The sequence below is a fragment of the Hylobates moloch genome, unplaced genomic scaffold (assembly GCF_009828535.3).
Source record: "Hylobates moloch isolate HMO894 unplaced genomic scaffold, HMol_V3 SCAFFOLD_10, whole genome shotgun sequence".
Classification (NCBI taxonomy): domain Eukaryota; kingdom Metazoa; phylum Chordata; class Mammalia; order Primates; family Hylobatidae; genus Hylobates; species Hylobates moloch.
In genome coordinates, this window is record NW_026652285.1 from 77,814,535 (window position 1) to 77,842,244 (window position 27,710).

General features: G+C 40.3%; 1 protein-coding gene across 2 annotated transcripts in view; it reads left to right on the plus strand.

Annotated features, from left to right (window-relative positions):
• The first annotated feature begins 15,102 nt into the window (after positions 1-15,102).
• Positions 15,103-27,710, plus strand: part of TMEM38B (transmembrane protein 38B) — a 68,177-nt gene continuing 55,569 nt past the window's right edge. The window contains exons 1-2 of one of the 2 annotated variants that reach the window (XM_032164799.2): positions 15,103-15,332; positions 26,021-26,177. In XM_032164799.2, the coding sequence (XP_032020690.1) occupies positions 15,221-15,332; positions 26,021-26,177 (269 nt within the window). In that variant the 5' untranslated portion in view covers positions 15,103-15,220. Of the gene's footprint in view, positions 15,333-21,186; positions 21,202-26,020; positions 26,178-27,710 lie in introns of those variants that run through there. The other variant, XM_058444926.1, reaches the window with a different exon arrangement.

Consider the following 27,710-nt stretch of genomic DNA (forward strand, 5'->3'; position numbering starts at 1 on the left):
ATCTGGCTAACATTTAAAAAAATCCCCAATGAATAGAAAAATCTTTGTATTGTATAAGATTAGGTAAGACCTACTAATAAACACTATTATTATGCTAGAAAATGTATTACTGAATCTATTCTGACAGTTTTTTCCCTTTTGTGTTGTTTAGATTCCAGGATTCTCCATAGGCAGAGTCTAACTGATCCCTGATGGAGAATACTATGTCAACTATCTTCCGAACCCCAGTTATAGAGCAGAGTGCAGTCTCTAAGAGCTGCTGCTACTGTTAGTGTAATACAGACAAAACAAAGAATGGAAAGGAATTATATGTCAGGTTAGAATAGGCAGGATGCCAAAAACCAAGTCCAAATAGCTTTGAGTGTTTTGCCTAGGATCAGTTTCTAGGGTAGCACAATGGGAATTCCCACATGCAAATGCAACATAAGAATCAAAGTCCACTGTCACCTCTGGGATTAAAGCCAGAGAAAGTTAACAAACAGAAAAGACCAGACGGTTATCAGATCCAGTGGTTTGGTTTATTTGGGCTTCTTATAAAGACATGTTGTATCATCTCTGTGACTGTCCTTCATTATTTATAATGACACAGCTCTCTGGACTTGTGTGTCAGTAGCTTCCCACTATGGCATTCTTTCCCCCAACTTTGTACTAGGTGTCTAGTCAGAGTAGTGCTGGTCTTTGGACTTTGCAGGAAGGTGGCTGTGGAAAGATGCCGTATGTTTGAGGTATCGCACAAGTGGGGGGCAACTTTTCAGTTTCACTCATTTACCTTTTCCCCAGCTCCCGATCCCCACCCACTAAACACTACAGTTGCCCTGATGCCAGAGGGAGTCCTTGAGCTCTTTCTACATCATTCTAAAGAATATAAAAGTTGATCTGCTTTCCGAGCCTAGTCTTTGGTAGGTGCATATGCCATGGATCAGGGGCCAATATACCAATGAATATAGCGGTGGGCCTCAGAGATTCCCAATGTGATGCTGGGGGAGGGGATATTTGGGGTGCTTGAGCCCATGCTTTTTTGGTTAGATATATAAACAGAAACAAGAGAAGGAGACTGTTCCATGGAATAGTCCATCATCTGGTGGCCACCTTGCCTGCACAGAATTTCTGTTCTTCCACCTACTTAATAACAGAAATTTTTGCGTCTGTTCATGGACTTGGATTTGGGCTTCCAGGAGACAGCTATTGTGGATGTTGGGGCTCAGAAAACAATACGCTAAAACGAAGGCCTCAGAATCAGCCTTAAGAACAAAAGTTTTTCTTTGATCTTTTCCTGCTCTCCTGTCTCAGTCCCTTTCTCCCCTGAGGCTAGCCATAGAAGGTATTATAAGTCATGGCAAAAACCACAAGTACGTTTGCACCAATCTAATAGACTCCCTCTTCCCCAAGATGGGTTAAATTAGTAGTAATCAGAACCCCTTTTCCCCAAAGCTAGCCATGAAACCTAAAAATATTACTCTAACTTGCCTTCTGCCTCATGTCAGTGATCTTCAGCAAAGTTTCAGGGGTTCTCCTTAGACCCCAAACTTGGAGACCAGACTCCTAGTCAACTTTCAAGCTGGGCACGCTGTGACTCAAGATCTGGGAGAATGTCCGCTATTTAGTGGCCTAATTTGCTGTCATATGATTGGCTAGGACCCTTCTGAAAGAAATTCCTTGTTTTAAATTCAGGGAGGCAGACAAAACACTATGGTATACAAAACGAGGTTATGATTCTAGAGCATTTGACAGCCAGCTAGCTCCCAGACTTTCTTAACCTCTCTAGTTTGAGTTAGCAGCTCAACCTCCAAGAGCTGTCACAATACCTTGTGTTTCCTGCTGTTATAGCATTTATTATGCCATACAATCTTTGTTCATTTGTTTGTGTGCTATTAAAGTGAAGCTTCCTGAAAGCCTGGAGATGTTCTTTATCTGGACATAAAGTTGATTAGATGCATGACCCGCCTTTGGGAATTTCATCATAAATATCTTCCAAGAGTCCAATGTAGGCAGTGATGGTTGTGGTCATTTTTTCAAATAACTATTGAAGCATTCACCATTCCACTTCTCCTGAATGGCAGTCTTCAGGGGAATTGATGTGTTCTCATCTCTATCCTCACTGACTCTCAGGATCTAGCAGCCAGTAGAGAACAGCTGCTTAATGAATTTCAAGGCTTATTTCAGGTACCTTCACCACTGAGCTCTGAGTTCTGGGGGGATGACACATATTATTAGTTCCTGGCCAGGCACCAGCAAGAGCCTTATAAAATTTGCATGTGTCTGGAGCCCAAATTATATGTTTGTTCAAGGAATAACACAAGACAAGACTCTTACCCCTACTTAGGTGAAATTACTTCCCTTTCGGGAAGGAGAGGAGGGCCCTTGTACTATGCAGAGGCATATAATTGAGCCCCATAGTAGACTTGGAATCTGCCACCCTATCTGCTTTTTAAGCATCTCTGCCCCTGAATGTAAAAAACAAACAAAAAAAAAAATAGAAATTAAAAAAAAAAGAAGTAAATGACAAGAAAAGTCAATCATTTCTAAGGCCTTAGATTACTGGCACCCAAAGATGATCTTGGATGATTAACCTGGAATTATTAACTTCATCTGCTCTGGAAGCAATTCTTTGAGAAACAGACTTCAGGGAAGCATGGGATTAAGGAAATTGTATAAAATTTAGCTGTTATGTCTCAGGGTTCCAGAAGGAGCCTCTGATTGAGCTGATGACACAGCAATGCCTCTGACAAACACTTCAGTGAGTTAGGATAGGATAGGATAGGATAGGCTGTTATCCCTTAGTTCACCATGCTACTCCCAGGCCTCTCTGGAGAGACAGAAAACCTAAACAGAGCCAGACTGCTTACTAGGTCCCAAGTTGCCTTGTATGTTTGTTAGAAGATGTCGTTTTACCCACTTTATTAAAAAAAAATTTTTTTTTGAGACTCTGTTGCCCAGGCTGGAGTGCAGTGGCACCATCTCTGCTCACTGCAGCCTCAACCTCCTGGGCTCAGACGATTCTCCCACCTCAGCCTTCCAAGTAGCTGGGATTACAGGTGTGTGCCACCACACCCAGCTAATTTTTTGTATTTTTAGTAGATACAGGGTTTTGTTATATTGCCCAGGCTTGTCCCGAACTCCTGGCTTCTTGTGATCTGCCTGCCTCTGCGTCCCAGAGTGCTGGGATTACAGGCATGAGCCACCGCGCCAGGCTTATTGAAATTTTTTGAAGTATGAAATACATACAGAAAAGTACCCAAACCATAAAAATGCAGCTCTGTGAATTTTCACAAAGCGAACACCCCAAGCCCATAAAACAGAACCCAAACTCCAGAACCCCCTTCCTGCATCCAACAGCAAACGTGATCTGGACTTCTAATTTCATAAATTGGTTTTGCCTGTTTTCGAACTCTATAAAAATGGAATCATGCAGAACGTATTTTTTTAAGTCTCTGGCTTCTTTTAATACCATGTTCGTCCGTTTTATTGATTTTGATGTAGGTAGCATTATTTTATTCATTCTAATTGCTGTACAGAAAATTGTATACATATTGCAAGTCTAAACCAAGATTTACTCATCTGTACTACTTTTAATGACCATTTGGGTTGGGGCTATTATAAACATTGCTGCTATAAACACTTGTGTAGATGTTTTTGGTGAACATATGCCCTCTTTAGAAGTGGAATTGCTGGGTCTGAGGACATGTATATGTTCACTGTTAGCATATATCACTAGTTTTCCAAAGTGGTTGTACCAATTTATATTCTCACCAACAGTATGAGAGACTTCAAATTGCCTAGCATTCTCACCAGCACTTGGTATTACCTCTTTTTTTTTTCATTTTAGCCACTTTGATAAGCATATCTTACTGTAGTTTATTTAACATTTTCATTAGTATTTCCGTGATGACTATTGAAATCAAGCACCTCTTCAGAAGTTTACTGATTATTTAGATATCATCTTTCCTGAATTACCTGTAAAGACTTTTGACTATTTTTCTATTGAACTTTCTTAAAAAATTAGTTGTCTTTCATTTATTGACTTATACAAGTTCTTTATATTTTCTGGTAAGAGTCTATTGTTGGAGATATATATGTGTGTGTGTTTGGGTATGTGTGTGTGCGTATAACAAGTATCTTCTTCTTTTCTTGCCTTTTTACTCTCTTTTTTTTTTTTTTTTTTTTTGAGATACGTTCTCACTCTGTCACCCAGGCTGGAGTGCAGTGGCGTGATCTCGGCTCACTGCAGCCTCGACAGCCTGGGCTCAAGCGATCCTCCCACCTCAGCTTTCCCAGTAGCTGGGATTACAGGCAAGCACCACCGTGCCGGGCTAATTTTTTTTTTATTTTTTGTAGAGACCAGGATTTGCCATGTTGCTTAGGCTGGTCTCGAACTCCTGGGCTCAGGGGATCCACCTGCCTCGGCCTCCCAAAGTGCTGGGATTACAGGAGGGAGCCACCGCACCAGGCCCCTTTTTACTCCCTTAAAGCGTCTTTTGGTAACTGGAAGTTTTCAATGTCAATGTAATCCTATTTATCAATTTTTTCTTCTCTGATTAGGGCTTTTTGTGAGAAGGTGTCTTTTGGATGGCAAATCTTTTATGGTGCAACTCTTCACCTGCCTGGGAGAAATCCTTGTTTGGCCTCTGCCAGTGTTGGCATCAGTAGTTTTATGTGGCTGGTCATCCACGCTGTCCCTGACGGGTCTTCTTGCTTCATTGAATTTTTCTCACCTAACCTTTTTGCTCTGGTAACATTGATGCCAGCTGACTGCACCTCATCTGTCCTTAGGTTGGATTTCTTAGTCTGAACTATCATCTGACTGACCAAACTTGCCAACCACCCAGTCTAATTAGCCAGTCTCAATCTCCTATTATGTAATTTTATCTTCAGCCTCTCTTCTGATTATGGATTTGCAGCAGCTGTCAGCCCAGTTGTCCTAACCTCAGTCTGGTAGGGAACATTCCCAGCCTTTATTTAGACTATGTCCTGGCTAACACTTTTTTATTCTGGCATCTCAAGCTTAGGTGAATTTAGAGGACCAGAGAGGCCCTACTGAAGACTTTTCCAAACTGAACTAGTATATTTCAATATAGAGGACTTGTAGCTGGGAGGATGTGAAAACAGAACTAGAAAAACTCAAGAACATGGCTTTAGTCAAAGCAATAACATCATCTTTGTGTATTAAAGGAAGCATCACTGTTATTTCTACTTGGGCATATGTTACTATACATGTATAACACTAAAAAAAGGATATAAAAGTAAAAAACAAAACACAAACCAAAAGGGAGAAAAATAAAGAAAAAATTCCCAAACTTTTTTCTTTGAATGTTACAATTTTTCTTAACTTCCTGAAGTCTGTAACCTAAGCATCCTTTTTTGTTGCACGCTGATAATTCTGTTCATCATTTCAATTAGGTCAAACAGGTCAATACACTAGAACACAAATTTGACTGCTTTTATGCAGTAGGTAATTTTTATGAAATTAGGTCCAAATTAAATTCTATTCTTGACAAGAAAAAATTATTCAAAAAGTCATTACGATATTTGGAAAATAAATTTTGAATAATAATAACCAACCTTTATTGAGGGCTTTCTGTGTACCGGGCACTGTTCTTTACATGTGTCGATATATTTAATATTTACAAAATAACCCATGAAGTCCTGATTTTTATTTTTGTCATCCTAGGAATAAGAAAACAGGTACAAAGAAACTTGCCTAAAGTACTTCAACTAGCAACTGGCAGGGCCAGGCTTGGACTGAGGATGTCTAGCCTCATCACCTGTAGTCTTAATCACTGAGCCTCTAAAATCAATATAATCTATACAATATTAGTAGTTAAGAAAGCAGTAGGAAAGGAACTTCCAAATTCCTACTAAGAGATCTGGAGATCTGGATAGTCTAGAGCAAGAGTAATAGTTAAGATTTATCAAGCACTTACCTTGTGGCAGGCACTTGTGAAAGCAATTTATGTACCTGATCTCTTAATTTCGAAAACAACACTGTGAAGTAAGTACTGTTATTCTTGTGTTAAAGACGAAGACACAGGCTTATAGAGATTTAGTAACTTTTTTTTTTTTTTTTTTTTGAGATGGAGTCTCGTTCTGTTGCCAGGCTAGAGTGCAGTGGCGTGATCTCAGCTCACTGCAACCTCTGCCTCCCGGGTTCAAGCGATTCTCCTGCCTCAGCCTCCCAAGTAGCTGGTATTATAAGCGTGTGCCACCACACCCAGCTAATTTTTGTATTTTTAGTAGAGACGGGGTTTTACCTTTTTGGCCAGGATGGTCTTGATCTCTTGGCCTCGTGATCTGCCTGCCTCAGCCTCCCAAAGTGCTGGGATTACAGGCATGAGCCACTGCACCCGGCCAGCCACCACGTCCGGTCTAGCAACTACTTTCTATGAGGTTACACAATGAGTGGCGTGTGACTTTAAGGCCTGTATGTTTTATGTTACCACCATACTACACTGCCTCCCAAGATGAGAATATTTCTCAAATGAACTGAAGATGTAGTCAAGGATGTAATTTGATATGCTGCTAGTGGCTAGTTAAGCCCAACAGAAAAGTAGCTAAAGAGGTGGAAGATGCATCCATAAAAAAATAATGAGTTCATGTCCTTTGCAGGGACATGGATGAAGCTGGAAGCCATCATTCTCAGGCACAGGAACAGAAAACCAAACACCGCATGTTCTCACTCATAAATGGGAGTTAAACAATGAGAACACATAGACACAGGGAGGGGAACAACACACACCGGGGCCTGTCAGGGGGTGGGGGGCTGGGGAGGGAAAGCATTAGGACAAATACCTAGTGCAAGCGGGGCTTAAAACCTAGATGTGGGTTGATAGGTGCAGCAAACCACCATGGCACATTTTTGCCTATGTAACAAACCTGCACGTTCTGCACATGTATCCCAGAACTTAAAGTAAAATAAAAAGAGAAAAGAAAAGAGGTGGAAGAAAAACCTTTGCTATCATAATCTGATGGTTCCTATCTGAAAGATGGGATACATATTTACTGAGTGAATAAACACTATAAATAATCTGATAGTCCAGTTGAAACAGCAGAGATCGGAAAGGTTTTACATGGGGTTCTCCAAGATGGATTTCCAGTTTTATAAACTACTTGCAGGGAAAAAATTGTTTCCAAGGTTAAATTACTGTGGGATATTATCCCCTTCTTAGATAATCATAATGCCTATGAAAAGCTCTGCTGTTATTAATAGTAAAAGCATTCTCCTTAGCAGTTTTTGAATTGAGGAAGCATTACCAATTTTTGTATGCAAAACTATAAGAATATCCAGCTTCATGGATAAAAAATAGAATACTGGTAGATTTTTACATTTTACAGATTTCATATCTTACATTATTTATAGTTATTTATAGTTTTCTTACATTATTATGTTATAGTTATTATCACATACAGTGATTGAAACATTCCTTGGACTATACATTCTATCCATACATATACGATTCCACTAATTGATCATTATCTTTAACAATAGTCCTGAAAATATATGTAACGTAGACACATTCTGTATGAAAGCTAGACAAGTTTGGACTCAACCAAGGAAGTCCGTATTTATTGTCAGTTGTCACATGGAAACAGCTTACGTTGGAATAATTTCCGTCCATGATTGTTAATCCACCTGCAACTGCATTTGCCCTCTCTGTATCTATGGACCCTCCTGACCATGCGTGCTCTGGTATTTGGACACATTTATAAATCCCTAGGTACAATTCTTTTTATTTGCCCATATATCAAGTACTTGTTGTGTTCTCATTGCTAGTGTTTCGGTTTGATCAACCCATCTATACAGATAACTGACACTTTGTGGGTTCCCAGCCACAGCCATGTGCATTTTCTCTCAAACCTCACCCATCCATCTTATTCTTTTTTGAGACAGGGTCTTGCTCTGTTGCCCAGGCTGGTGTGCAGCGGTACAGTCATATCTTACTGTAGCCTCAAACTCCTGGGCTCAAGTGATCCTTCCATCTAAGCCTCCCAAGTAGCTGGGACCAGGTGCACCTCACCACTCCTGGCTATTTTTTTTTAATTTTGTAGAGATGGGGTCTCATTATGTTGCCCAGGCTAGTCTCAAACTTCTACCCTCAAGAAATCCTCCCACCTTGGCCTCCCAAAGTGCTGGGATTGTAAGCATCAACTACCGCGCCTGGCGTCATCCACCCCATTTTCTAATCTCCTTCCTTTGCCTGTTGTCTGGTATAACAAGAGGCTAATTTATCGTGAAACTCCTTTAGAGCCCCTAAGACAAAAGATGTTACTTCTACATTCTGAAAAGACAGTTAAGCCCTGTCTATGCAGGACTTAATAAAATATAACAACTGGTCCAGAGAACTTCACTTTCAACAATCCAAGAGGTCAAGAATTTGAAGGGAAATTCACAGAAGGGAATTCAGAGGGCTAGAGGCTTTGCTTTCCTACTCCTCTCCCTGTGAAGAAAGAGGTGCTAACTTCCCCCAAGCCAATTCAGACTCTGTTTAAACAGATAAGAAATTATTTTTTCACGTAACAGGAAGTCTGAGAAGGATAGCTGATAACTTTGATGATCTGCTATTTTCTCTCATGGTCACAACATGGCTGCCCCAGCTCTAGGCAGAAAGACAAGGAGAAGGGCCAATGTCAAGGGCATAGTCCCTTTTCTCAAAGAAGCCACATATTTTCATTGATCTATTTTTCTGTTTTTTTCACCAATATCATACGTCTTGATTATCACTGTAGCTTTATAGTAAATCTCGAGGCTGGACAGTGTCAGTCTTCCAACTTTGTTTTTCCTTACTTTGTTTTCAGATGCATGTCAACCTAGGTCCCCTGAAGTTTTATTTGCCAATATCCTAACACAAGTTCACACCTTGCTGAGAGGCTGAAAAAACGATACCTAATGTTTTAACCCGATACACAGAGTTGAATATGTGTGCTAGGTTATTCAACCAATGGTGTTTGCCATAACTGTAGAGGTTAGGAGATCTTGCTATGTGAGCTCCATGGCATCACTGGGGAACCCACAAACACACCCCACGAATGAGTCTGCACTGAGAGCCTGCCATAGAGAAGAATATCAATAGCCAAAAGCAAACCAAGACAAAGAAACTAAAAAACAAAAACTATGACCAACATTTGCCAACTAGAAAGTCTTCTATTCCTTTTCTCTAATTTCCCTCCTCACTGCCCTAACCCTAGAAGACATAGAAGATGAAAGGAGCAGAAGATGAAGAAAGGTTGGAGGGCCCCACTATGCCCTTTGCGCCATCAAAGTCTCTGAGACAGGCAGTTCTGAGCAAATGGGAGGAAAGAAGTTCTATATTGCATGTAAGATGGATGTTTTAACTGGACTGGACTTTTTATTTTATTTTAAAAATACCTTAAGTTAGCTGGGAATGGTGGCAGACACCTATAATCCCAGCTATTTGGGAGGCTGAGGCAGGAGAATCACTTGAACCCGGGAGGTGGAGGTTGCAGTGAGCCAAGATCCCACCACTGCACTCCAGCCAGGGCAACAGAGCGAGACTCCGTCTTTAAAAAAAAAAAAATAAAAGAAAAAGAAATCTTAAACGACAACAAAGCAATGGGTTCTGCTGAGATAATGTCAAAGAATGGGATGGGGTTACTACTGATTACTAATTGGTCTTCCTGGCCCTTATCTGGTGGGTGGTCTTTTCATTGCTGTAGTGATGCTGAATCTATCTGTAAAGGAAAACTTTCAAAGAAGTATTTGGGTTCTGTTGGACAGGAGAAAACCTAGTAGGAGTACATAGGGAAGACTGATTGTAACAGAATAGTAACAAATTTTGGTTTGTCACTGCCCACGGTGACCTCTCTAGCACTTAGTTTCCTACTTTAAAATAAATAGGTTGGCCAAGCACTGTGGCTCACGCCTGTAATCCTAGCACTTTGGGAGGCTGAGGCAGGCAGATCACTTGAGGTCAGGAGTTGGAGTCCAGCCTGGACAACACGGTGAAACCCCATCTCTACTAAAAATACAAACATTAGCTGGGCGTGATGGCTGGCGCCTGTAATCCCAGCTGCTCGGGAGGACGGAATCGCTTGAACCCGGGAGGCAGAGGTTACAGTGAGCCAAGATCGCGCCACTGCACTCCAGCCTGGGCAACAGAGCAAGACTCGCTTTCAAATAAAAAAATAATAATAAATTAAAAAATAAATAAAATAAAATAAATGGGTTAAAGAAAATGATTATACTAGACATCTCTTGGGATGTCTGCCTAGCTCCTTCCTTCCTCTTTATTTTTTTTGAGACAGTGTCTCACTATGTTGCTCAGGGTGGTCTCAAACTCCTGGGCTCAAGCGATCCTCCTGCCTTGGCCTTTCAAAGTCCTGGGAGTACAGGTGTGAATCACTGCACCCAGCCGCTCCCTCCTTTTTCAGGAAATTGCCTCTGATATGTAGGGATGCTTCAGATCTGAACCACGTGACCCAGCCTCCCATCAGAACTGATTAACCAGGAGTGTACAGCTGTCCCAGGCCAGGACAGGGTCTCTCTCCTGGCAATATTCAATAGGGAGACCCAGAGGCTAAGAGATGTTGGCATTGAGTATCATCAGTGACTGAGAGAAGTGCACACCCACCTGTTGCTGCTGGCCCCAGAAATGCTCTGCTGCTTGCTTTTCTTGGGTCTTGACTGCTCAACTTTTCCTGGCTTTCATGAGATTCCCTAGCAGACTTTCAGCAACTAACTCATTTTGCTTAACCTGCACAGAACGGTTTTCTATTCCTTGGACTTCATGTTACTATTTTTTTTAAATGGTCCATTCAACTTCCAAAATTCATTTATTCTGTGACTTGACGGTACCTGTTACTCTTGAACAGAGATGTTGAAGAGCAATATGGTGAACTTAAGTGTTGATGACCACAGACAACTGACAGCTATGGCATTGGTGGGTGACTACAGTTTTGGCGGTCCTTACGCTGAAGAAAGAGGTATTCCCATAATAACATCAGGTTTTTAATCAGGTAAGTTTGTACTTGTTATACATGGAGAACATTTTTAGTTTACTAGTTTATATTAGTGGTATGAATGACGATTATAGAAAAGGATTTTAGTTTCCAGTGCAATAAATAAGTGAGCCATGTCAGGTTTTCCAAGACACAATATCAAAGGCACTATTATTAGATACATGCTGAGTCTAAAGAGTTGAGTGTATACTTGAATTTGTTACACTTAAATTTCATGCACTGGCATCTAATTGTACTGATTGAATTCAGTGGGTATTTTGAGGGCAGTTGGTGCTCTCTAGCTAATTCTCCTTGATAATCCTGAATATTAAAAAAGGTTGAATTCAAATTACATATACTTTGTCTTAAATGTCACATATTAATACATTATCATTTGATACAGTGTGGCTATCAAGTGCTTATCAAAATAACTTTAGAATGCAAGTGCCTGACCAAGATACTAAGGTTTAGGAGTGCAATTGGTCCCTTTAATATGAAACTTCCAAATCGTGGACTCTAAGGTACTTTAAAAAGTTCAATAGCATGGTAGGGTGACTATAGTTAACAATAATATATTGTTTATTTCAAAATGCCTGGAAGAGATGATTTGACTGATAGACGTTTAAGATTCAAAAGGGAAAAACATAAAAGATGATTTGAAATGTTCCCAACACAAAGAAATGATAAATGTTTGAGGTGGTGGATAGGCTAAATGCCCTGATTTGATTATAACATGTTGTGTGCACATATCAAAATATCACATGTACCTCATAAATATGTGCAAGTATGATGTATTAATAAAAAAAGGTTATTATTATAGATTTCCCAAAGTGCCACTTAGTGGGTAGAAAGCAGTATTGCAGGGAAGAAACAGGATTGCATGTATAATACTGGGTTTCAGGATATTGTCAGTTTGACCCAGGAAGATGGATGTGTAAACTGAGACTAAGAAGGGTTATATAATTTTTCTAGAATTAAAGAGATAAGGAACATTAGTGACATGACCATATTGTTTGTATTAATAGAGGCATATATTGCTGAAGAAAGCATTTATTCATTTATAGCAGTAGTTCTGAACCAGGGGTGATCTTGTGTCCCCCAACCCCTGCCCCTGCCCCAGAAACATTTGGCAAGGCCAAGACATTTTTGGTTGTTGCAAGTGGAGTGTGTGTGTGTGTGCGTGTACGCACGGTCCTGGCATCTAGTACCAGTGATGCTGCTAAACGTCATACAATGCAAGCACAGTCCACCATGACAAAGAATTGCTTAGCCCCAAATGTTAATCATGCTGGTGCTGCAAAACCTGGTTTATAAAAATTAGATTCACATATTTTTGAACTAAAAAGTGCCTCCAACAGGTTTAGTCAAAACTCTTCTTCAGGCCGGGCGCGGTGGCTTACGCAGTAATCCCAGCAGTTTGGGAGGCTGAGCAGGTGGATCACCTCAGTTCAGGAGTTCGACCAGCCGGGATAGCCTGGCCAACATGGTAAAAACCTGTCTGTACTAAAAATACAAAAAATTAGCCGGGTGTGGTGGCAGGTACCTGTAATCCCAGGTACTCGGGAGGCTGAGGCAGGAGAATTGCTTGAACCTGGGAGGTAGAGGTTGCAGTGAGCCATGATTGTGCCACTGCACTCCAGCCTGGGCAACAAGAGCGAAACTCAGTCTCAAACAAACAAACAAAACAAAATGAAAAAACACCCCACAAAACTGATTTTTGGATATTAATACAATTAGACCAGTTTGGCTTCCTAATGAATAAGCAATACTTTGTAATTTGGATTCATTTTATCACCAATAATTATGTAATTTTGTATACTGCTTCCAAAATTCAGGAAAACTTTGAATCTTCACATGTAATTTTCCCAAATCTTGCCTTTCCTTCTTACTAATTTAAAGGTAATTGGTAATTAAAATGCAATTGGTCCATTTAATATAAAACTTCCTAATTGTGGACTCTAAGGTACTTTAAAAAGTTCAATAGCATGGTAATTTAAAGGAAAGAAGGAAAGGGGTCTTTCCATCCTCCATTTCCTCCTACAATGCTCATTTTAATAGACTAAATAACCACTGACCAGAAGCAAATACGGTGAGCACATTTAAAATGTAGATGGAACTTGTCTTTTTGTGAGATTAGGATTTAATTTCCCCAAGAGCTTTATAAGGAAATTTCTTTAGGCTCTAGGCAGATAGGACCAAGCTGATTCTTACTGTTTTGAAATGCACAATTTTCAAATTATCTGTAGAGTCTGAGATAATTAATTCCTTTCTATTGGAATTATTCTGTTTAAGGAAGTAAAGTGCTTGATTTACTTTCTTAAAAAAACCTCTAATGTTATTCACTTTTGCCCTATTGGTGTTAATAATGGATTTAATGGTACCCCAGAATAATACTGGTATAGATAGATACATAGCTCAGTGATGTCTTAAGGATTACATCATATTAAGTATTTTTTTAAGCCCAAAGACTAACCATATATTTTGCAAAATTAAAGACTGTTAAAATGTAAAATATTTAAAGAAATAATATCCAGGCTGGGCGCGGTGGCTCACGCCTGTAATCCCAGCACTTTGGGAGGCCAAGATGGGCTGATCACGAGGTTAGGAGTTCCAAACCATCCTGGCCAACATGGTGAAACCCCGTCTCTACTAAAAATAAAGAAAAACTGGATCCATATCACACTACTCGGAGGCGGAGGATCGTTGAATCATGGGGTTGCATGACGAGGTCCCTGCTACAGGTCTAAAGACTTTTCTCTACGGGAAGTGCTTGCTTAGAAAACCACACGTGAAAAGTATTTGAACAAGTCTATTCTTTCTTGATAAGTAATGAAGTGTAGAGATTTACTACAATTTTCCTACGTTTTAAACACCTAGTGTTTAGGGCAGTACTTCTGACACCCAGCAAAATGCTGGCTACATAGTAGGCACCCAAAAAACATTTTGTTAAATGAATTAAAATTAATGAATATTCAGATTAAAAAAAATTCTCCTTTTGCAGCGCATACTCCCGTGAAGCTGTCACCTACCTAGCAGCTAATCACGTTTCTCCAATTTCCCGGTGCCAGCATGATCTGTTCACACATCAAATAAAAGTGTGCCAAGCTAGTTTTTTTCTTACCCAAACCTATTCCTTGTTTCCTATTTATCAGAATGCAACCACAATCCTCCTACTCACCCATTCCTCATTTTATTTGACAAATGCTTCCTTTCCCGCCTGTACAGACTGACACTCACTGACGATATTCTGCTTCTACCCATGTTTCCCACAATTGGTCTCAATTTCTGCTGCCACAGCCTCCACTATCTTTTGCTCGGACCAGTGAATACCCTCCGATTTTCCGTTGTCAGTCGCTTCTCATCAATCTATTCTTAATCTTGTTGCTTGGTTGCACCTCTACTCCCTCACCCTCCACCAAACAACCCAGTTAGCGTAATGATTAGGAGAAGAGATTCTGGCTCTGAGCTTCACATAGTGATTGATCAAGAATTTAACCTCTGAAGCCAAACTGCCTGGCTTTGTCTGCCATTCGAGGACTTTTCCCAACTTCATTTCTCACTTTGTAGTCAACCCAAAACACTTCCCTCCATCTCCCGCCTAGCTTTTGTTTCTCACTTAACTTTTAAAGTCCAGCTCACATGTCACTTTACCCACTTCCCAGAATTGTAATCTTCGTCTCGGAACTGCTCTCGCACGGCAGCTATACCTCTCAGTACCTGCTTTTGTACCATTATGTGCGCTTTTTCTCTTTTTATTAAAAAACTCTTTCAGGGAACTCATAGTTCTTGATGGCAGGATATTACTGTTTTATTTTTATATCTCCAGTAAGTCACAGTGTGACTTGCACTGTGGTTGCTCGACAAATGTTAGGTGAATGACATCAGTTAACGGAAATAAATCCAACTCTGAGCGTCTCCCCCTTGAGGACTGTGTTTTGTTCATCTGCACGCTCTCCAGGTCCTGCATTGCGCCCAGGACCGAGAAGACCCTGGACCCTTATTAGGAGAACCGAGGCCAGAGCCGGCTGGAGCCTCCGGGAACCCGCTCGCCCCGCCCACCCGCGTAGCGCCGGTGAGCCTGCGGCTCCCGCGACGCGCGGCCCCGCCCCCCTCGGCGCCAGGGCGCACGCGCGGGGCTGCAGCCGGCGCGGAGGAGCGGGCCGGCGCGGAGGAGCGGGCTGCAGCGGCTGTAGCCTCTTCTACCCCTCACGGCGCGCGCGCGGGGAACCAGTCGCCGCGGCTGCTTCGGTTGCCGCGCTCGGTGGTAGTTATGGATTTTCCATGGGACGACTTGGCGCTGGCCTTCTCCCGCACGTCCATGTTTCCCTTTTTTGACATCGCGCACTATCTAGTGTCAGTGATGGCGGTGAAACGTCAGCCGGGTGAGTGCGGGGCGCCGCGGGCCGGACCCCTCAGAGCGCCCCTGACGGCGAGGACCGTCTAAGTCGGGTGGGCGGCTGAGTGGCCGCTAGCCCAGACAGGTCGGTGGTAGAGTTGGAGGGGCGCCAAGGGCCTGCTGGTCCGACTTACTGAGTGCAGATGGGGAAACAGAACGGGGTAGGACAGAGGCTCTAGTACTCGTCAGAGGAGGCGTGACCTGGGGTCCGCGACGCCGTAGCCTGTGAGCAGGGCCGACCTTGCCAACCGCCCGCAGAAGTCCCAGGACTGACAGAAGCTGCCGCAGCGTTTCGGAATCACAGTTACCGCGCCAGCCCGGGGCTTGGCCTCCGCACGGTACCGCCACTCGCTCGCACAGTGTTTGAAAGGCACGTGAGGAGACAGCAGGTTTCTGACATAGTCTCTTGGAGTAATAGATGGTTGCGGACTACTCTCCAGTTGTGAAAGTTGTACAAGCACTGAAACAAAAAGCCTCCTGTAGCCAGACCAGGATTCCCCTTCACGCAGTGTCCTAACACCCTGCCTAGCATGTGAGAAGCGAGTGCGTTCCCCTTTTCACAGTCACGACGGGCACTGTACAAGTAAGAGTTATCTGGCGTAGTTTCACTATCTGCAGAATGGGGATATAGTCTTGAAACAGCATTTTGAGTTCTTTTAGCAATGCGATCAAGGGACAGTAGTTGTATTTTATTGGATTTTACACCAGGGTGCGTTTGCTCTAATCCTGCTTTACTTTTGTAGTTATTCTACCGTCCTTTTACTTGTATGGACCTCTTCTTTCTTTGAGGTCGGGCATTTCTTTGCCACTTTCTTTGTGTTCTTGCTGTCTTTCATCTGCCTTGCCCTACAGATAGTTGATGAGTGAGGTCTGGAGGATGATTGATGCTGTATCTTTCTTTCTTTCTTTTTTTTTTTTTTTTTTTTGAGACGGAGTCTCGCTCTGTCGCCCAGGCTGGAGTGCAGTGGCGCAATCGCGGCTCACTGCAAGCTCCGCCTCCCGGGTTCATGCCATTCTCCTGCCTCAGCCTCTCCGAGTAGCTGGGACTACAGGCGCCCGCCACCACGCCCGGCTAATTTTTTGTATTTTTAGTAGAGACAGGGTTTCACCGTGATCTCGATCTCCTGACCTCGTGATCCGCCCGCCTCGGCCTCCCAAAGTGCTGGGATTACAAGCGTGAGCCACCGCGCCCGGCCGATGCTGTATCTTTCTTATGGACTACTTACTGGTTTTAAAAAATCCTTAGACCTCAGAAATATTTTTCATTTATGTTGAAGTTTGTAGCTCAGTTTAAATCATTGGTACAAATTTTGACCTGGATAAGGATGGTATTACTGCATTAAAGTAGAACACATTATCTGCATAAGGTATTATTTCCTTGATTTGAAAAAAGTCAGTTTTGTTGCTGCTACATGTTCAGAATTTGACTAAAAAAAATTTTTTTTTTTTATAGGCTGAATCACATGTTCACATTGTGGTCCAGGGACCCATGGGATTCTCTGACACTGCCAGTTTAAAATCACTTTCATAGTAATATGCAGATGTTATCTTTTTCACTCTCATTTTTTCAAAAGCGTACAGTGGAGTTTTCCAGAGGCTACCTGAGTTGTGATACTGTAACAGAAGGAAGTAGATATGAGAATCCAACAGTTTTCTATTTGAAGCCAGACATTTGTTAAAATGTACAGCAGTGTGATTTTTCTCACTATATGTTTTTTGTTTTGGAAAAGTTATTTTTCATAAAGAATACATTATCATTATTATTATTATTATTTTTGAGACGGAGTCTTTCTGTCGCCCAGGCTGAAGTGCAGTGGCGCGATCTCGGCTCACTGCTGCAACCTTTGCCTCCCGGGTTCAAGTGATTCTCCTGCCTCAGCCTCCCGAGTAGCTGGGATTACAGGCGCCTGCCACCACGTTCGGCTATTTTTGTATTTTTAGTAGTTGAGACGGGGTTTCGCCATGTTGGCCAGGCTTGAAGAATACATTATTTATGTTAACATTTAATACATTTACTTTTTAAAAAATGAGAACATGAAGAACAATTGTTGCATAGTGGACAGGTCTATGCAGTCCTACCCCCAAAGGCTGAGGAAGCTGAGAGGCTGAGGAATCCAGTTTCTCAGAAAGAAAACTTTAAAAGGGACTTAAGAACAGAAGCCATGTCTTGGGTGGCCTCAAGGAGATGGTGGATCACCCCCATTACCCGACCCCCAACCCCCAACCAGAGATGTGTAGGACAGTTGCTTAAGAGCAGGATTTATGGTAAGTGAAATAGCGTCAAGGTTGTTTGACCTAAGGGCAAGATTGGTAAGTGTATACTTTTACACAAGGAACAGTAGATAAAATATAAATCTTAGAGGCAATCCCAGAACTGGGGTTAATCATAAGTCAACATGGCGGATGTTGGAGTTGCTTTAGCCTCCACAACTATTTAAAATTTTCTCAGTTACAATTTCTAAGATGCTAAGTATTGATACTTGTAACCAACATAAACAAAACCTTTTGGGGTTGTCAAGAAATTTAAGTCCGATTTTTTAAAAGATATAATTTACATAGAGTCTGTTCACCATTTTTAATAAAAAGTTCTGTGTTTTTGGACAGACACAGTCATTTAACCACCATCACAATCGAGATACTGAACAGTTTCCTCACCCATCCCAAATTCCTTCCTGCACTTTTGTGTAAGCTGTCCCCTATCCTTGGCAACAGTTAATCTGTTTACTAATTTTTAGGGATGTAGAGGGCTCCTGAGATTCCAAAATTTGAGAACCACGTGATTATTGAATACTAATATAGTATCATACAGTACCAGTACTTGTAAAGAGGTAAAAATGATAGAATTCAGACACAAGAGTGAACAGCGTATCTGTTTAGCCTTTTACCCGAAGTGTGTTAGACTGCCCATTTCCTTTGACAGTTCTATTATTGGTTTTCAATATCTTGCCATTCTGATGATCAGAAAACAATTTTTCATTTACGTTTGTCATGGTACTGATGAGTTTGTGCCTCTTATTGGTCATTTGTATTTCCTGTAAATTGCTTAATTTTTTTTTTGTCTATTATTGGGCTGTAGGTTGTTGTCTTCTATTGACTGTCTTTGTGGATCATGGATATTCATTCTATTTATGTCTGTAGTCCTTTTTTCCCATAACTCTTGCTATCTTTTAACTTTGTTCATATTGTCTTCTATGGGAGAAGTTTAAAAAATTTCGTAATATTTTTACTTTTTCATAAAAAATCTATTAATTTTTTTCTCCTATGTCACTATTGGGATTTGTGTATTTTAAGAAGACCTTTCTCAGGCCTGAGGTTATAAAAATACTCGTCCTTGATCTTTTTTTAAAAAATTCTATAGTTCTATGAAAGTATAGGTTCGTAATCTATCTGCAGTATTTTTTGTTGTATGGATGTTTCTTTGCAAGTCTGGTCATGGCTGGATAGAACAGTTGGAACTCAATGATCTCAGCAGAGTATGCTGTATGCTCATTGAACTGGTTCTGCTCTAGACCTTTACTAAGATCATCCCATGTGCATAGACCTCTGGAATGGCCTTAGTTCTTGTTTGTTTTCTTTAGCCTCCCATTTTTTTTTTTTCCTGTGAGCTACTGAAATCCTTCCAATGAATTCTTTATGGCTTAAGTTTGTTGGTTTTTGCTGCTTGTAGCCAAGAACCTGGGTTCTATTTCTTTTTCTAGCCTCTTTATATTAAAGAGTGTTTTGTTGAATACTAATGATAGTGAGTGACTTTGTCTTACTCCTGATATTCCTGAATTTAATGAGAATGCTTTTAAAGTTTTCTCAAGAGTGATGTTTGCTATAGGTTTTTATGAGGGACACTTTAAGGAAGTTTTTCTTTATTCCCAACTTTCTAGGATGTCCCTATATCTTTACACCATCCTGGTGGAGAAGGTGACATATTTTATCAAGTGCTATTTTTTTTTTTCAAAATCTATTGAGATCATACTGTGTTTCCCATTTAAAAATGTAACGTAGTGAATTACATTATTACATTTTTTAAAAAATGATGAATCATCCTTATATTCTTGGACTAAACTACTTGATACATTATTTTAATTCATTAGGGATTTTGATTTGGCAGTACTTCCCATAAAATTTTTGCATTTATGTTTATAATAGAAATGAGCCTATTAGGTTATTTTATTGTGTGACCCTCAGTTTGGGCCCAAGGTTATGCTGTTTTTGTAAAATAGATTGGGAAGCTTTCCATTTTTTAAGCTTGGAATGGTTTATTTAATAGGCGTTGCTTGTTCTTTGATATTTGGTAGACTTCAACTATGTAGTTTTATGTTTCTTGGTATATTTTAGTGGGTAAATCTTATTTTTTTTCCAATCCAGACTGAAGTCATTTTGGTAATTTATGTCTCTCTCAGGAATCATCTATTTCTTTTAGACTTCCAAGTCTATTGGAGTAAATGTTTACATTATATTGTAGAAAATTTCTCCGGATTCTTCGGTTGTTAATTCTTAAATGTTACCTATTTCACTTGAATCTTCTGGATCTTAATCACTTGATGTCCTGTGGTAATTTTTTTACACCCCATATATGTCTTTTTTTCTTCTAACTCATTTTGAATAAGATACGTTTGTTCAGGCTCTGTCAGCAGATGGAGTGAGTAGCTTGCATTACTCTCTATTTATGTGGTCAGCATTCCTTTTTCATAGTCAGAACTGAAGCTTATATGTGTGTATTCCTCCTACTCCAACACCATTTCTTTTAGATTTTTACTTAGAATATGTATGCATTACTTAATTGGCAACTTTTTCCTATCCTCCCAGTGATTGATTCTCTAGAACTCACACCTACAGTAAACTATAATTCATATATATACTGCCAGAGTTCTTATATATTTACCCTCTGAGACTTTGTTTTGGTATGCACTCTACCACTAACAATACCTCACTCCCAACTTTCCCACCATTTATATCGGATCTTTTGTACTGTCTGCCTAGATCTTAAAAAATGCCACCAGAGGCAAAATGATAAAGGGGATTAACTCTTTTCTGCCTAAGGTGTGAAGGACTGCATCCCATTTTTGTTTGGTTCAGGTTTTCGGCTTTAAAATCCCAGGAAAGATAATACTCTTCCAGCATTCTATGTAACTTTTGCTTCATAAGCAAAGACATAAAAGACATCAAGTAATACAACAAGTGGGATTAATTTTTTTTTCTTTGTTTACCTCCATTTGTCTCGTAAACAAACATGTGAATCCTCCTGAACCCTTGAGTGTGATTGGCTATAGTTTTCAGTTTGGGCTGATAGTGTAAGTTTCTTTGTTCGTTTGTTTTTCTTTTCTCTGTCTCCTGGGCATTTTATTAGGAAGTTGGAATATGCTGTTTTGGTGGTTGCTAGTGAGAAGCCATTTTAACAGGAAGTTTACATCATTAATTTTAATCTATCTTATCTTACATTTTAAATGTCTCTTAAGTCTTCATTAAAATAAACACATCTCTTCAATCCTACATTCGCATCAAACCACCATTTTGTATAAGACTTCCTGACTACAGTAATTTCTATTTTGCACACAAAATGTATTGTTTTACTCTAAATTCTGCCATGACTATGCTGCTAACCTCTCTCAAATCATACATAATTAATTTTAGCAAATATTCATTGAAACTCTGTATTGGGCATTATATTAGATGTTTAGGATACCACAATGCAAGATGCTGTTATAGCCCTAAGGAGACTTATTGGTGCTTTTTCTTTATTTTTGATAGTGTCACATAAGGTTGCACTACCTTTTCTACACAATAATAGTAGCCATCATTGATTTTAGATACTGGGAGAACATTTCAGTATGTTAATTCTGTTCCTCACACATTCCTGTAAGGTAGGTATTATTTAACTCATTTTATAGATGAGGAATAGTTTTAAGGGATAAAATAACCTCCCTTAAGTCACATGGTTTAGTAAATTATGGAGCTAGTTCTTGACTCCAGATCTGGTTAAATCCAAAATTTCTTACTATTCTGTGCCTTATCTTTGCATGCCCATTTACTGTTCCTGGTTTCAATAATTAGCAATTTCTCAATAAGGTGTCACTTGACATGGTTATTTTCTCCAATGATTTCTGTCGTTTCTATGAATTAAATCCTGGAATAAAGTTTGTCATTGTTCCTTTCCTGTAGTTTGTGGGAGATGAAAGTTTGTAAGTATAGAATTTATCAGTTCTGGGCATCCTGGAAAGGTGGCAGCAGTGGTGGCAGCTGAGTTTTGCAATATCTTTATGAATCCCCATGTAAAAACAGGGAAAAGTGCAAAAGTCATAAATGTACAGCTCAGTGGATTTTCAAACACACCCACATGCAGATAAAAATAGAACATTTATGACACTCCCCAAAGCCCGCTTTGTTACATGATTTAAAGAGCCAGAGGCCATGTGCATGGGTTCATGCCTGTAATCCCAGCACTTTGGGAGGCTGAGGCGGGTGGATCACTTGAGTCCAGGAGTTTGAGACCAGCCTGGCCAACATGGTGAAACCCTGCCTCTGCTAAAAATACAAAAATTAGCCGGGCGTGGTGGCACATGCCTGTAATCGCAGCTACTCAGGAGGCTGAGGCACAAGAATTGCTTGAACCTGGGAGGTGGAGGTTTGCAGTGAGCCAAGATTGTGCCGCTGCACTCCAGTTTGGGTGACAGAACGCGATCCTATAAAAAAAAAAAAAATCTAGGTTTTACTCCGGGATGTTTCAGAAATGACAGTTCATAATTTACTTCTGTGAGTTTAAAGAATTTTGCTTAAATTTATTTAATAGTTTTTAAGTGAAAGAAAAGTTAGAATATTTGGGTGACCTGTCACAAAATATTAGTCAGGGAGTATGTTGTGGTAGAAAGAGCTCATAAAGTCAGGAGACCTGCATCTAGTTCAGAGTGTATCAGTAATGGGCTAGGTAGCTTGGGATAAGAACTTAAACTCAGTATTTTATTTGTGTAATGAATGAGCTGTCTAGAACACCACCTGAGCAGTGTTTCCTCCACAGGGGTCTCAGTTTGGGCTCTAAAGAGCTCCTTCACCAAGTTTGTAAATTTTAATAATTTCAGCCTATTTTTCCCCCAGAGTAGTAACTGCTTTCTGGAACTGAACTCTGTGATAACATAGTATTTACTTTTTGCCTTTTCAATAACCTAGTTAACAATTTTATACCTACTGAGTTCTATTTAAATAATAGTATTTTCTATCTCCTGACTGGACAGAAACCCAGGAGTAGGGTTTGAACTTCCTACTTTCTGGTTTGCATATATCTTATTAAGATAACTAAAGTACTTGCTACTTGCCACTCTTCAGACCTGGTCAGTGTAATGTCATCAGTGCAGCAGATCAGTGTAATGTGTGATCTCTCAATGTGATCAAAATCTCTGGATTATTTTAGAGAGCAAGAGTGTTAACATAGACCTGAAGCAAGACTGTAATGGTTGAACAAAGCACAAAGTGCTTCTGAGATTTTTTGCAAATTAATAGGAAGAAAAAAGCATTTGCTTCCAAGTTATAAGAATTGTGTTGATACGTAAAAATACTACATCTTGAATACTAGCTGCAATTAGAGTCACGACCTTTCTGTGTTTATAATTCATAGCTATTCTCCAAGATCCATCTGTCTTATATTTAGATCAAACAGGTAAGTTAGTGGAATGTGATAGCTATCACCACCTTTTCGTCTTTGGTTGTGGCACCAATTTCTGTGGTATTGTTTTTGGTTACTTTGTTGGTGAGGAGAGGAATATCTAGGGGCTTCTATGTGATCCATTCTATCATATTGCTCCTTATGCCATAAATCAGAGAATCTATATGGGCATTGAGTCAAGTATGTCATAAATCAGAGAATCTGTGTGGGCATTGAGCCAAGTATGTCTGTTCTAATTACTCATTAAGGAACTGGGGAATAACTACAAGGTGAGTATGTGGATCTACCTGGCCCACTATGATTCAAACTTGATCTAAGGCTGGGCACAGTGTCTCATGCCTGTAATCCCAGCACTTTGGGAAGCTGAGGTGGGAGGATCACTTGAGGTCAGAAGTTGGAGACCAGCCTGGCCAACACAGTAAGACCCCATCTCTGAAAAAATTTAAAAAAATTAAAAAACCAAAAAAATCCCCCAAACTTGATCTAAAACTCCTTGAATTGTGTCATAGATAATCTGTAAGCCTCTGTTGCCTACGTGATTATTTTTAAATAATTTTGATGAAAAAGTATACTTGAGGCATATAGGATATGTTGTTCATTTTTCTCTCTTTTTAAAAAGAAGGTAAATCTATAAAGGGGAAGACTAAAGCAAAAGTAAACTAATATGCAATTTAAAAATATGTAATATGTAGAGTTGAAGCTTTAAGAAGGCTAGAACATTCCCATGCTTCTTTCTAGAAGTTATGTCAGCCACTAGCAAGTTGAATGTCAACTGTTTTGAAAATAGCTACAGTGCAACTAGTTCTTAAAAACAGGGACACACTCTGGAACTAAAATAGACTGAGTACAAGAAAATAAAGAAGTCATGTATGCAGTGCATTAACAAAATATCTTTCTAAGTTTTGTTATAACTGTAAGTTCATAAAACTATTAAGCATAGTCTAATGATTCATTTTGCCAGAATTTGGGATTATTTTGTAGATGTGATTTTAGGTGTATTTATGGAAGTACAGTGTGACTTTATTTTTCTTTGTAGCTTTCATTTCATGATGAAGGTATTTATTTATTTTTGATACAGGGTCTCACTCTGTTGTCTAGGCTGAGTGCATTGGCACTATCATGGCTCCCTGCAGCCTGGAACTCCTGGGCTCAAGTGATTCTTCCACTTTAGCCTCCTGAGTAGCTGAGACTACAGGTGTGTACTATCAAGCCTGGCTAATTTTTTATATTTTGTGGAGACGGGGGTCTTGCTATGTTGCTCAGGCTGGTCTCGACCTCCTGGACTCAAGCAATCCTCCCAGCTTGGTCTCCCAAACCAATGTGTTGTGATTGCAGGTGTGAGCCACCATGCCTGGCTGAAAGTATTTTGATATTAAAGTTCGTATGTAATTATTTGCATTTTAAGCATCTTATATTTGGAATTAGATTTAGGTCTCAATGTGACAAATGTTGCTAAGAAGCTTGGGGAAAATAATTCTATTGATAGCATATTTCAAACATCTTAAGGTAGGACAGAGAAATTTCTTTTTTTCTCTTCTAAATGCCAGTACATTAAAATAAAATAATTTGAGTTGGAAGCCACGTGTGGTGGCTCATGCCTGTAATCCCAGCACTTTGGGAGGCTGAGGTGGGTGAATCACTTGAGGCTAGGAGTTCCAGACCAACCTGGCCAACATGGCGGAACCCTGTCTCTACTAAAAATACAAAAATTAGCCTGGCATGGTGGTGCGTGCCTGTAATCCCAGCTACTTGGGAGGCTGAGGCACGAGACTCGCTTGAACTCAGGATGCTGAGGTTACAGTGAGCCGAGATCACTTCACTGCACTCCAGCCTCGGCGACAGAGCGAGACCCTGTCTCAAAATAAATAATTAAATAAATAAATATAGTTTGAGTTAGAGACATCGTTCATATCTAGAATGTTTTATTGGCCTTTTTTTGGGTGTTTTTTGACTTTGACATTTAAAAAATATAAGCCAGTTGTTTGTTTTTTGTTTTTATTTTCTCAGAGTAGCCCTCAGTTTGGGTTTGTCTGATTCGATTACTTCAGGTTGTATATTTTTGTTAGAAATACCACAGAAGGCCAGGCGCGGTGGCTCAAGCCTGTAATCCCAGCACTTTGGGAGGCCGAGGCAGGCGGATCACGAGGTCAGGAGATCAAGACCATCCTGGCTAACACGGTGAAACCTCGTCTCTACTAAAAATACAAAAAATTAGCCGGGCGTGTTGGCGGGCGCCTGTAGTCCCAGCTACTCGGGAGGCTGAGGCAGGAGAATGGCGTGAACCTGGGAGGCGGAGCTTGCAGTGAGCCGAGATCGCGCCACTGCACTCCAGCCTGGGCGACAGAGCAAGACTCTGTCTCAAATAAAAAAAAAAAAAAAAAAAAGAGATACCACAGAAGTGATGATGTGTTCTCAGTGTATCATATCAGGAGTCACTTGATGTTATTTACAGTGATGTCTGCAAGGTTTCCCCCGCTCTGAAGTTATTTTCCTCTACAATTAATAAGTAATTAGACTCGTGTTGAGGTAGTATAAATATCTATTCCTAAGAAACCTTTCACCTTTAGGTTTATTTTGTTACTCTGTTTCTCACCTGTCTTGTTGAAAGCTTAGTTTATTTATTTCAGCTTCTTTATTTTCCAGTATACTTAAGATTGTAAATTTTTCTTAATAAATCACTTTGACATATTGTCTGGGAGTACTTACTGTAGGGTTTGGGATGGAAGGAGACAATAAATGAGAATATTGTTTATAATAATCCATTACTAGGAAACTGGCAATGACAGCCTAAACAGAACAGAGTATTTTAAAGGTGCCAAAGTGCCAAAAATCACCCATTAACAAAATGTTTCGTCTTGCTTTAAAGAATAAAAGATACGGTTTTTAATGATTTTGACTGGTACACCTATGAATAATAGTTGTTGAAAATTATGAATTTAAGAAGTTTGTTTAGTGCAACTTGTACTTTGGGGCTTATTTAATAAATGTATAATGATCACAGACCATATTTTACTTTACCATTTCAGGAGCAGCTGCATTGGCATGGAAGAATCCTATTTCAAGCTGGTTTACTGCTATGCTCCACTGTTTTGGTGGAGGAATTTTATCCTGTCTACTGCTTGCAGAGCCTCCGTTGAAGTTTCTTGCAAACCACACTAACATATTACTGGCATCTTCAATCTGGTAAGCTGCCAGTATGGTGACCTATGGGACATTTAAACAATTGTGTTGTAAATTGTTAGTAAAATGAATTTTTTTTCTTTGAACAATATTTTATGTGCTTGAGAAGTTAATGCATCTGCAAGGAAGGAACCCAAATAATGCTAAAGGGTTTTTTTTTTTTTGAGACGGAGTCTTGCTCTGTTGCCCAGGCTGAAGTGCAATGGCATGATCTTGGCTCACTGCAACCTCCACCTCCAGGGTTCAAGTGATTCTTCTGCCTCAACCTCTGGAGTAGCTGGGATTACAGCACCCGCCCTCATGCCCGGCTACTTTTTGTATTTTTATAGAGATGGGGTTTCACCATGTTGGCCAGGCTGGTCTTGAACTCCTGACCTCAGGTGATCTTCCCGCCTCAGTCTCCCAAAGTGCTGGGATTACAGGTGTGAGCCACTGCACCCAGCCATACCAAGGGCTTTAAGTGCAAAGTATATCTCTTTCTTTTTTGTCTTCCCATATCTTCTCCCAGAAGCAATTATTGTCTGCCATTGTCTTATGTGCCTTTTTTTGTTGTTGTTGTTGAGACATAGTCTTGCTATGTGCAAGACTGCAAGTGCAGTGGCGCGCTCTTGGCTTGTTGCGGGACACAGAGGATTAGAGAGACCAGTATGGGTGAATACAGGAGGATATTTATTGTGAGGTACACACCGGCTCAGTGGATTTACCTCCAAAAAGCTGGGCCTTGAATAAAGACAGAGTGAGGTTTTTATAAGCGGGCTTATAAGAGCAAAACAAAGGTAGTTAATCATATAGTGCATAACTTGTGGCCTTGCATAGCTGGTGGCCTTTTAGCTGTGTCAAGAAAAACAAGAACTGGCTAAATACAGGCATTTGTAAAACACAGTTATGCTTAAGAGGCAAGGGAAAGGAGTAATAATAAAGGAATTTGTCTTTCTCTTTTTTTTTTTTTTTCTTAATCTTGCTCTGGAGGGCTCGGGGGTGTCTGGAGCCCATTCCTCTGGCCTTGGCTTTTTGGACAGTGTTATCTTCTAACTGTTCTTGGAGTGAGCTGCGAAGCAGAGGAAAACTTTTTTTTTTTTCTTTTTAACCCTTATTACAGGCTCACTGCAACCTCCACCTCCTGGGTTCAAGTGATTCTCCTGTCTCAGCCTCCCCAATAGCTGAGATTACAGGCACGCGCCACCATGTCTGGCTAATTTTTGTATATTTAGTAGAGACGGGGTTTCACCATGTTGGCCAGGCTGTTCTCAAACTCCTGACGTCAAGTGATCTGCCCGTCTCAGCCTCCCAAAGTGCTGAGATTACAGGCATGAGCCACCATGCCCAGCCTGTCTTATGTATCTTTAATAGAAGCATTTCCAATCTGAAAGGGCATTAAGTATTTGGCCCTAGAGTTTATCTTGTGAACCTAACTGATACACGCAGATACACAACATGATAAAATCATGTATGTGACCAACTGAAACTAACCAAAAAGTCCAAATAATTATGGCTCATATTTAATTATTCTTCTCATACTCTGTTGATTTTATGAGA